Source organism: Oncorhynchus keta, chromosome 35 (assembly GCF_023373465.1).
Source record: "Oncorhynchus keta strain PuntledgeMale-10-30-2019 chromosome 35, Oket_V2, whole genome shotgun sequence".
Classification (NCBI taxonomy): domain Eukaryota; kingdom Metazoa; phylum Chordata; class Actinopteri; order Salmoniformes; family Salmonidae; genus Oncorhynchus; species Oncorhynchus keta.
The window spans coordinates 36,795,965-36,808,666 of NC_068455.1; the positions used below are offsets into that span (position 1 = coordinate 36,795,965).

The 12,702-nt window shown below is 43.7% G+C and overlaps 1 protein-coding gene across 3 annotated transcripts in view; it reads left to right on the forward strand.

Moving 5' to 3' along the window:
- LOC118368456 (EARP-interacting protein homolog) overlaps positions 1 to 12,702 on the forward strand; it is a 72,946-nt gene that overhangs the window by 30,949 nt on the left and 29,295 nt on the right. For all 3 annotated transcript variants that reach the window (XM_035752574.2, XM_035752575.2, XM_052496941.1), the window contains 2 exons: positions 520 to 619; positions 3,973 to 4,109. In XM_035752574.2, the coding sequence (XP_035608467.1) occupies positions 520 to 619; positions 3,973 to 4,109 (237 nt within the window). The remainder of the gene's footprint in view (positions 1 to 519; positions 620 to 3,972; positions 4,110 to 12,702) is intronic.

Here is a 12,702-nt window from a genome sequence, read left to right on the forward strand (position 1 = left end):
TCTGTTCCCTTTCTTCCTCTCTCTCCCCCTGTCCCGCTCTCCCCTCACAAGATATGCAAATTACTGAGTTGGATGAAATCCTGAGGAAGACTGTAACTTTGTCCGTCCCTCCTCCTCCTTCCATCCCTTTATCTCTCCCCCACACACAGCACAGTGGAGGCTTCATGTTGTGTTGCTCCACACTGATGAATGACTCAGAGGAGATGGGCCAGTCTCATTTATCACCACTAGAACTAATGACATCAGTCTATAGCAGACACAGGCAGCTCTTATCATGCACTGTGTATGTGTCACACGCAGTAAATACTACATAGTGCTCATTTGACTATATACCATGGTAATAAACTTTGGTCATAAACTGCCGCCATTGGATGTGTGTGCGCATTGTACTGTGGTTGTGTAGAAGAGCGTTTACCTTTTTTTTTTTTCTCTCACTGATGTGTGTGTCCTGTGAACTGAGTCTCTCTCCACTCACTCTCTTTCTCTCCATCTCGCTGTCTCACTCTCTCTCTGCTGCAGTGTCCTGTGGGAGCCCATGGGAGATGGGACGCGTGTGATCTCTCTGGCTGATAACCACGCTCTGCTCTGGGACTTGACGGAGAGCTCTACCCAGGCCACGGTGAGACACACACACACACCACCATACGTCTCCCCATACCCCATGCTCATTATTTGATAACCACGGTATCAGACTGGTCTTATCTTGCCCTCCCTTCCCAACAACGGTGTTATAAGAACTGTCTAGGGGTGTACTCTGCTTGGCTCACCAAGATCACATGATTCCTTACTGAAACACACTGTATCTGGGCTAGCTTTAGTGTCCAGAGCAGTGGCTCCTGTGGGTGTTTTTGTGGATTTTCAGAGCTGGTTCACTGGTGCCCCAATTCTCTTCTGCTGTCATCCACCTAAAATAGGTAACTTGTGTCAAGAAAACCGTTCGCTGTTTTAACGAACCCCATTCAAGCTAGATATACATTGAGTACACCACACATTAGGAACACCTTCCTAATATTGAGCTACACAACCCCCCACCTACTACCATACCCTTGCCCATTCAGCGTCTGAATGGCACACATACACAATCCATGTCTCTGCGGTTCAAACTTATAAAAGACACACCCTCGTCCACTTTTGCCCTTGGGGGAATCCCCGTCACCATCTCGGAGGGCGGTCCAAATGACTAGCCAAGCAAGGGAAGTTTGTAACGTAAGCCCCTCAGCCAACGTTTTTAGTCGAGTTTGCGAGTGTACAATTATGTTCACTTCGGGGCCTGAAACACGCGACGATAGTACATCAACTAAGAAAAGTCTGTGAAAACTTAAACAACATCAATGGAGAAGTCAACATACAAGTGTAGGTAAAAACGAATGCAAATAAGTTTGAAATTGTGCTACTAATGCACATGACGGCACAAACACGTCTCGTAAAAAGTAAATATGTTTTTGTTTGGTTATCTTCTGGAAATTGTAGAAATAAAACCAGCTAGGCAGGCTAACGTTAGTTAGCTAATTAATTTGCTAGCTATCATACAGTAGGTGTATATTAGTAATTATCTATTTAATAGAAGTAGACATGCAATCAAAATTGACTGTAGCGCAATCATCGCGGGATAAACGAGTGACAAATTTCCAGCCAAGGGCAGTCCATTTGAAAAATCATTCCTTCCTCCCTCGCCCCTTGCCCTGCAAGTGTATACTCGTCAGACGTCATGATGCGTCATCAGAAGTGTCCACTTAATCTGAGACCTGAGGGGATAGGGTGTGTCTGTTTAAGTGTTTGGACCGCATGCCTCATTTGTCTCAATCCTTCTCTGACCCGTCTCCTACCCTTCATCTACACGGATTGAAGTGGATTTAACAAGTGAGGGATCATAGCTTTCACCTGGCTTCACCTGGTCAGTCTATGTCATGGAAAGAGCATGTTTTGTGTACTCCGTGTATGTTGAACTTTACCCATTTCACAGTTGAATGGCCGGAATACTAATTGTTGTCACACAGTTGGTCTAGTCAGGACTAGTTTGTGGCCATACTGTTTAGTGGAAACGCTCTCCTCTGACAGTGCTGTTCCATCCCCACTAATGCAGTGAGGTGAGGAGGAGGCGTCCCGGTCTCCTCCTTTGTTATTTACTGTTTTGTTCCTCTGATTCTCCACTCTACTGCCTCTGCAATTAAAACGTCCATAGTTCTATAGTGGAGATGAAGTGTGTGTGTGTGTACTCTGTAGTGTGTAGGCTGGTAAGTTAATGTTCCATTAGCTACTAGCTGCCTGGGCATACTTTAGCAGGGAGGTGCTTCATGAATAATGGGGCTCAGTCATTAGTAATTAATGTGCTCATACAGAGATCTTCACAGGGCCAGCCAGGCCACAGCCCCAACAGGACACAACCAAGGACTTGATATTGGTGTGTGTGCGCGTGTGGATGTGTGTGTCATAATGTAAACCTGTGAAGAATCGCCTTGTCCAGAGATTGCAATCAGACATGCACACTCACAGAGGGACACAGACGAACACACACACATTCTCTCCTGCTCTATGTGTGTGGCGGCGTCCCCAGAGGAAGGCACTCTGTGTGTCGTCGTCCCCTCGTGTAGTGACATTGATGTCAGGCTTGGCTGCAGAGCAGCAGAGCAGGGAGCTATTGAGTGACACAGCCTGCCCTGGGCATGGCAGCCATTAAAAATGGAGCGAGGGCACAGGGGTGAGAGAGGGAGAGAAGAGTAGAGCAGGGTCAGAGGAAAAAGAGAGGGTGAGAGAATGAGAGAGAAGTAGATGGCGAGAGATGAAGTGAGAGAACTAGGATAGAGAGAGGGAGCCTGCCAGCCTAGACATATTCTTCCAGCGCTGTTGAGAATGCTAATCTTCTCCACTCTATCCCTTTACAGCCCCCCCCTCCCTCCTTCCTTACCCACATCCCCTCCCTCTATCAGAGGCTCTCAGGCTGATGTGTTCATCACAGGCCTGTCTGTCTGTCCAGCTGCACCATGGATTTGTCTGATTGTACGGTAGATTAAAGCTGTGTGTGTGTGTGCGTATGTGAACTAGGATAGAGAGAGTTGTGTGTGTGTGTGTGTGTGATCAATTAGAAACACTGCTGAAACTGAGTCAGAACATCTTCTCCGGCTCACGGTACGTTCACACACCTTGTCCACCGTGGCCGTTCACTGACACACAATTCACGCTCTCCCTAAATGCGTGAAAGTTTGGCAGATAGCGTTGTTTTATTGGACAGCGATTGCTAAAGGTAGCTGTACTTCTGTGTTTTATATGCTTTGTCATTAGGCCTGCTAATGTGTTTGGCGCTAACAAAGCTGGGAGCTAGGCAGGGCATGAGGCTATGCCAATGTGCCACGCGCTAGACAGGAGAGATTATACTTGAAGACAGCAGCCTTCTCTTTCTCTCCTATCCCCTACCCTACCTCGTCCCCCTCCTTCACTTCCCTTCTCCCACGCTCCCTTATCTTCTCCTCCCTCTCTCCTCGAAATAATGAAACTATAGTGTGTGTGTGTGTGTGTGTGTGTGTGTGTGTGTGTGTGTGTGTGTGTGTGTGTGTGTGTGTGTGTGTGTGTGTGTGTGTGTGTGTGTGTGTGTGTGTGTGTGTGTGTGTGTGGAGAGAGACGAGATAGAGAGTAATGTTATCAGGTTGGATTTTAGAGATGCAGAAGTATGAAATTATTGTATCTCTGTTGATTATGTCAGTACAGACTCAGAGGGTCCTTACTGGTCAAACTGGTGACCCATGAGTAACAGTATATAGATATTCACAATGGCAACAAGGTCCTTCAAGAGTCATTGAACCTGTCATTGACTTTGCTGTCTGAGGGAGGGTGAGGTCAGCTTCACACGAGGGGAGGCCTGCCCATACAGGTCCGTCAATGCATTAACTCTTACCCTTATCTTAGCCTCCCTCGCCATACCCAATGATTGACAGGTGTATGATCAGGTGTATTGATCATTAACCCCTGCCCCTACAGATCTCCAGCAGTGCCACCCTAGAGGGTAAAGGTCAACTGAAATTCACCTCTGGGAAGTGGAGTCCTCATCACAACTGTACCCAGCTGGCCACAGCCAATGACACAGCCATCAGAGGCTGGGACCTCCGCACCATGAGGTAAGACTGACATACTAACCATATAGTATTAACCATATACTAACCATATGTTAACCATATACTAACCATATGTTAACCATATAGTACTAACCATATATTAACCATATACTAACCATATGTGAACCATATACTAACCATATAGTATTAACCATATACTAACCATATATTAACCATATGCTAACATTAACCATATACTAACCATATGTTAACCATATACTGGTTCCAAGATGGCGTAGCAGTCAGACATCTTTGTTCTTCGTTTTGTATGTCTTTTTATATATTTTTTCTTTGCATATCTCTAATACTTTTCTAATCCTCAACTTCAAAATACTCTCCTGCAACCCGCCTCACCCAATGTGGTGTGGATCTGTCTCTTCTAAAGTATTCTTATCCACCTCCGAACCGGTATTCCCCAATAGAAGCTAGCCAGCTAACTAGCTATTAGCATCAGCTAACCTTTAGCTCGGAAAGCTCTCGCCAGTTTGCACAACGCGATTCAAAACAGAGCATACCGGACCTATTTTCTCCCCATATCCCCAGATTCCTACCGCAAGCTCTGAACCTTTTCACCTGGATCACCACAGCTAGCTAGAAACAAGTCCAGAAACAAGTCTCTCACCGTTGCCGCTTGCTATAGATCACCTTCTGCCCCCAGCTGTGCCCTGGACACAATGAACTGATTACCCCCCATCTATCTTCAGAGCTCGTGCTGCTAGGTGACCTAAACTGGAACATGCTTAACACCCCGGCCATCCTACAATCTAAGCTTGATGCCCTCAATCTCACACAAATTATCAATGAACCCACCATGTACAACCCCAAATCTGTACACACGGGCACCCTCATAGATATCATCCTAACCAACTTGCCCTCCAAATATACCTCTACTGTTTTCAACCAGCGATAACTGCCTCATTGCCTGCATCCGTAATGGGTCTGCGGTCAAACGACCACCCCTCATCACTGTCAAACACTCACTAAAACACTTCAGCGAGCAGGCCTTTCTAGTCCACTTGGCCCGGGTATCCTGGAAGGATATTGACCTCATCCCATCAGTAGAGGATGCCTGGTCATTCTTTAAAAATGCCTTCCTCACGATCTTAAATAAGCATGCCCCTTTCAAAAATTGTAGAACCAGGAACAGATATAGACCTTGGTTCTCTCCAGACCTGTCTGCCCTTGACCAGCACAAAAACATCCTGTGGCGTTCTGCATTGGCATCGAATAGCCCCTGTTATATGCAACTTTTCAGGTAAGTTCAGAACCAATATACACAGGCAGTTAGGAAAGCTAAGGCTAGTTTTTTCAAGCAGAAATGTGCATCCTGTAGCACAAACTCAAAAACATTTTGGGACACTGTAAAGTCAATGGAGAATAGCTGCCTACTGCACTGAGGCTAGGAAACACTGTCACCACCGATAAATCCACTATAATTGAGAATTTCAATAAGCATTTTTCTACAGCTGGCCATGCTTTCCACCTGGCTACCCCTACACCGGTCAACAGTTCTGCACTCCCCACAGAAGCTCGCCTAAGCCTCCTCGATTTCTCCAAACTGTTACTGACCTATGTCTATCCTACCCTGCCTTTCTAAGGTCTTCGAAAGCCAAGCTAACAAACAGATTACCGACCGTTTCGAATCTCACCGTACCTTCTCCGCTATGCAATCTGGTTTCAGAGCTGGTCATGGGTGCACCTCAGCCACGCTCAAGATCCTAAATGATATCATAACCGCCATCGATAAGAGACATTACTGTGCAGCCGTATTCATCGACCTAGCCAAGGCTTTCGAATCTGTCAATCACCACATTCTTATTGGCAGACTCAACAGCCTTGATTTCTCAAATGATTGCCTCGCCTTGTTTACCAACTACTTCTCTGATAGAGTTCAGTGTGTCAAATCGGAGGGCCTGTTGTCCGGACCTCTGACAGTCTCTATGGGGGTGCCACAGGGTTCAATTCTCGGGCCGACTCTCTTCTCTGTATACATCAATGACGTCGCTCTTGCTGCTGGTGATCCTCTGATCCACCTCTACGCAGATGACACCATTCTGTATACTTCTGGCCCTTCGTTGGACACTGTGTTAACTAACCTCCAGAAGAGCTTCAATGCCATACAACTCTCCTTCCGTTGCCTCCAACTGCTCTTAAATGCAAGTAAAACTAAATGCATGTTCTTCAACCGATCACTGCCCACACCTGCCCGCCCGTCCAGCATCACTACTCTGGACTAGAGGTTGACCGATTAATCGGAATGGCCGATTAATTAGGGCCAATTTCAAGTTTTCATAACAATCTGAAATCTGTATTTTTTGGTGCCGATTAAAAAATATATATAATAATAATACATTTATTTTTTTATACCTTTATTTAATTAGTCAAGTCAGTTAAGAACACATTCTAATTTTCAATGACGGTGTAACGGTTTTCTAGGTGTGGTGAAGGAGAGTCGGACCAAAACGCAGCGTGTAGATTGCGATCCATGTTTAATGAACAAAAACGTAACACGAATCTAAAAGACAAACACTACAAAACAAAGAACGTAACGAAAACCGAAACAGCCTATACTAGTGATAACTAACACAGACAGGAACAAGAACACTAAGGACAATCACCCAAGACAAACTCAAAGAATATGGCTGCCTAAATATGGTTCCCAATCAGAGACAACGATAAACACCTGCCTCTGATTGAGAACCACTCCAGACAGCCAAAGACTTTGCTAGATCACCCCACTAGCTACAATCCCAATATATACACACCAAAACCCCAAGACAAAACACACCACAATACAAAAACCCCATGCCACACCCTGGCCTGACCCAATACATAAAGATAAACACAAAATACTTCGACCAGGGCGTGACAGACGGCCTAGGAACGGTGGGTTAACTGCCTTGTTCAGGGGCAGAACGACAGATTTTTACCTTGTTAGCTCTGGAATTCAATCTTGCAACCTTACGGTTAACTAGTCCAACGCTCTAGCCACCTGCCTCTCATTGCACTCTACGAGGAGCCTGCCTGTTACGCGAATGCAGTAGAAGCCAAGGTAAGTTGCTTACTAGCATTAAACGTATCTTATAAAAAACAATCAATCAATCATAATCACTAGTTATAACTACACATGGTTGATGATATTACTAGTTTATCTAGCGTGTCCTGCGTTGCATATAATCGATGCAACGCTGGGGGATGATTTAACAAAAGCGCATTTGCGAAAAAAGCACAATCGTTGCATGACTGTACCTAACCATAAACACCAATGCCTTTCTTAAAATCAATACACAGAAGTATATATTTTTAAACCTGCATATAGCTAAAAGAAATCCAGGTTAGCAGGCAATATTAACCAGGTGAAATTGTGTCACTTCTTGCGTTCATTGCACGCAGAGTCAGGGTATATGCAACAGTTTGGGCAGTCTGGCTCATTGCGAACTAATTTGCCAGAATTCTACGTAATTATGACATAACATTGAAGGTTGTACAATGTAACAAGAATATTTAAACTTAGGTATGCCACCCGTTAGATAAAATACCGAACGGTTCCGTATTTCACTGAAATAATAAACGTTTTGTTTTCAAAATGATAGTTTACGGATTCGACCATATTAATGACCAAAGGCTCGTATTCCTATGTGTTATGTTATAATTAAGTCTATGATTTGATAGAGCAGTCTGACTGAGCGATGGTAGGCAGCAGCAGGCTCGTAAGCATTCATTCAAACAGCACTTTTGTGCGTTTTGCCAGCAGCTCTTCGCAAGCACAGGGTCCTTTTTTGGGTCCTCCAATAATTGGTATCGGCGTTGAAAAATCATAATCGGTCGACCTCTAATCTGAACGGTTCTGACTTAGAATATGTGTATAGCGACAAATATCTAGGTGTCTGGTTAGACCGCAAACTCTCCTTCCAGACTCACATTAAGCATCTCCAATCCAAAATTAAATCTAGAATTGGCTTCCTATTTCGCAACAAAGCATCCTTCACTCATGCTGCCAAACATACCCTCGTAAAACTGACTATCCTACCGATCCTCGACTTCGGTGAGTCATTTATAAAATAGCCTCCAACACTCAACACAACAAATTGGATGCAGTCTATCTGTCACAATCGTCCTCCTCTTCATCTGAAGAGGAGAGGCGAGATGGATCGGAAGACCAAAATGCAGCGTGGTATGTGTTCATCATTAATTTTAATAAATTAAACACTGAACACTGAAACCCTATACAAAAACAATAAACGAAATAACAACCGTGAAGCTAATGCGAGCTGCGCTGAAACAAGCCATCAACATAGACAATCACCCACCAACAAACAGTGCAACCCAGGCTACCTAAGTATGATTCTCAATCAGAGACAACTAATGACACCTGCCTCTGATTGAGAACCATACTAGGCCGAAACATAGAAATCCCCAAATCATAGAAAAACAAACATAGACTGCCCACCCCAACTCACGCCCTGACCATACTAAATAATGACAAAACAAAGGAAATAACGGTCAGAACGTGACACTATCACAAGGCCATCCGTTTTGTCACCAAAGCCCCATAATACTACCCACCACTGCGACCTGTACGCTCTCGTTGGCTGGCCCTTGCTTCACTCTCGTCCCCAAACCCACTGGCTCCAGGTCATTCACAAGTCTCTGCTAGGTAAAGCCCCGCCTTATCTCAGCTCACTGGTCACCATAGCAGCACCCACTCGTAGCATGCGCTCCAGCAGGTATATCTCACTGGTCATCCCAAAAGACAGTTCATCTTTTAGCCTCCTTTTCCTTCCAGTTCTCTGCTGATAATGACTGGAACGAACTGCAAAAATCACTGAAGCTGGACACTTATAACTCCCTCACTAGCTTTAAGCACCAGCTGTTAGAGCAGATCACAGATCACTGCACCTGTACATAGCCAATCTGTAAACAGCCCATCCAACTACCTCATCCCCATACTGTGTTGATTTATTTATCTTGCTCCTTTGCACCCCAGTATCTCTACTTGCACATTCATCTTCTGCACGTCCTACCATTCCAATGTTTAATTGCTATATTGTAATTATGTCACGGCTTTCTTCTGTTGAAGGAGAGGCGGACCAAAACGCAGGGTGGTTATTTTGATACATCTTTAATAAAGATGACAATAGAACAATATACAAAAACAAGAAACGTGAAAAAACGAAAACAGCCCTATCTGGTGTAACAAACACAAAGATGGGAACAATCACCCACAAAACCCAACACCAAACAGGCTACCTAAATATGGTTCCCAATCAGAGACAATGACTAACACCTGCCTCTGATTGAGAACCATAACAGGCCCAAACACAGAAACAGACAAACAAGACATCCAACATAGAATGCCCACTCAGATCACCCTGACCAAACCAAACATAGAAACATACAAAGCAAACTATGGTCAGGGTGTGACAAATTACTTCACTACCATGGCCTATTTATTGTCTTAACTCCCTTATCCTACCTCATTTGCACACACTGTATATAGACTTTTTGTTTTATTTTTTTTCTACTGTATTATTGACTGTATGTTTGCTTATTCCATGTGTAACTCTGTGTTGTTGTATGTGTCGAACTGCTATGCTTTATCTTGGCCAGGTCGCAGTTGCAAATCAGAACTTGTTCTCAACTAGCCTACCTGGTTAAATAAAGGTTAAATAAAAAAATACACTGACCATATATTATTCAGCTATGTTCTACAAAAGTACTTCTTTATAGTCTAGTAGCACTGAACTATTTTGTATAGTAACTCTAATTTGTCGTCATTAATATTAGAAACTAAAGGGTTCTAGTATTAAATGTGGTCCTTACCAGGTAACTTCCCCAATAAAAGAAACACTTGAGTAAATGAGGGATACAAAGTATATAGAAAGCAGGTGCTTCCACACAGGTGTGGTTCCTTAGTTAATTAAGCAATTCAGTTTCCACCACCATCAAAACACCAAATTGTGGAATTTCTCGTGGAAGATTGGTGTCGCATCCTTCCAATAGAGTTCCAGACACTTGCAGAATTCATGACAAGGTGCATCGAAGTTGTTCTGGCTCGTGGTGGCCCAAACGCCCTACTAAGACACTATGTTGGTGTACTTTATTTGAGCAATTACCTGTATAACAACGTGTCTTTACAGTAGACAACCTGTACTGCCTGCCGGCTCAGCCCTGAGGTGTGAGGCTGTGGCAAGTGCGGTGGGGAAGGAGAAAGATAGAGAGAGAGATATAGAGGGAGGGAGAGAGATATTGAGTTGAGGTCAGGCTGTGTGTAGGCACTGCTAAAGGAATAATAATCACCTCTCTCTCGACCGTTCCTATAAAGACAGAGTGCTGGAGAGAGAGAGAGAGGTAGAAAAAGAATGAGGGAGAGAAGGAATAGAGGGATGCAGAGAAAATATAAAAAAATACAGGAGAGACATGATAATAGCCAAGAAAAGAAACAATGTATTTCATGCAAATATAAAAGCCGTTGCAGTACTGTAGTATTATCCTCATTATCCTGCATTTGATTACATCTTTTTAGTCACATTCCAGCTAGTTCTTATTCCTAACCAGTAAAAGTAGTGTGATTCACCCTTCAGGGACTTTGAGGGTACACAGGGGCCTTTAGGAAGCCAAGGACACAGGCTGAGTCTGTGTCTGTGTGAGTAGCGCTTAGTGTGTGCTCGTGAGCAGAGTCTGTGAGCAGGAAGAGTGTGTTGGATTTGAGCTAGGTGCGTGGGTGTGTGTATTACAGGGTTTGTGAGACTGTGTGTGTTAGTGTCCAGTTGGTGCGGCAGCTGTGTGATGGCAGTCTGTGAACACGGTCCAGTGGCTCCTCAGTTGGTGTCGTCTCTGGCTCGTCACACTGTGTGCCAGCCCAAACCGGCCTGCCCGCTCTGCCCCGCTAAGGGACTATAGAAGAGAACACTCTCCCCAGAAAACTCCCCAAAATTGGTTCTGTGAAAGTTCCCAGATTATTCCTTAGGTTGCAGAAATTGTTCTCATGACACAAAAACTGTCAAGTCGTGGTGATGATTATAGAATGTTTGTATAAAACATTCAACTGATGTTACAAGAAGGTTCTCAGAACACATTTCATATATTCTTTAAAGGTTCCCAGAATGTTTCATTGGGTTGTGGGAACAGTCTGGTGCAAACATTGTGGGGACATCACAAAATATACACTATATATACAAAAGCATGTGGAAACCCCTTCCATTTAGTGGATTTGGCGATTTCAGCCACAGCCGTTGCTGACAGGTGTATAAAATCGAGGACACCGTGATGCAATCTCCATAAACAAACATTGGCAGTAGAATGGCCTTACTGAAGAGCTCAAGGACTTTCAACGTGGCACCGTCACAGGATGCCACCTTACCAACAAGTCAGTTCGTCAAACTACTGTCCTGCTAGAGCTGCCCCGGTGAACTCTTAGTGCTGTTTTTGTGAAGTGGAAACGTCTAGGAGCAACAACGGCTCCGCCGCGAAGTGGTAGGCCGGCCACACAAGCTCACAGAACGAGACCGCTGAGTGCAGAAGCGCGTAGCATGTAAAAATGGTCTGTCCTTGGTTGCAACACACCGAGTTCCAAACACAAAAAGTTCTCTGGATGATTCTACTATCGTACTTTTAGGGTGCAAAAAAAACATTCACCTGAAGTTACAGGAATGTTCCCAGAACATATTTAATCAATTCTTTAAGTGTTCCCGGAATGTTTCATTAGGTTATGGTGGGAACATTGTTAGGTTAAAGTTAGGTTAAACAGGACATTCTCTTAATGTTGTAAGACTGACGTCATTTTACCTTGTCTTTGAGGTCCTCAGAACATTTCAAGAACATGTTAAATTGAAGTTTTACCTAATATTGCCACAACATTCTCAGTGTGCAAATTTGTAGTTCCTTAAAGCAGATTGGAATACGTTTCTCTCCAGGTGTACAGTAATGGCAATTCACATTTGAGGACTTTATTTTAGGTGATTATAAAGAGACATGGCATTTCACTTTCATTCACAGGACATTTGAACATACGAACACAACCATATTTTTTATACTTTGTATGTTGACAGGCTGCACATGTGGGGTTTGAACTTGCAGTGTTTGGTTCCCCAGCCAGATAATTAACCCTCTGTGCCATTAGGGGATAGCTGTGGCCGTGTGTTATTTTTGTTGTTGTTGTTGTTGTTGTCAAATATGGTTAAACAGGACACAGAACAATTGTTCAAATGTTCCCATCCTCTTCATATGCTGTGTACTTGTAACACTGTATTTTATGATTCTCTTTCTTCATCACGTGTTGAAAGTCTTATGAAATGTGATCTTGAAATTGAGAAATGGTTTTTAAAAAAAAACGTTTTTGAATATACTAGAATACAAGTTATTTAAAGGAAGCTATATCCAACTAAAATCACATGATGAAGAAAGAAAATCATAAAAGTGCACAGCGTTTGAAGAGAATGGGAACATTTTAATGACTCCGAAATTGAGTTCTGTGTCCTGATTGACCATATTTAACTGAGGAAAAAAATCTACAAGGCCACGCAGAGGGTTAATTATCTGGCTGCAGTTCCAGACATTGCAGGTCCAATCCCACATATTCTGAAGCCATATTTCA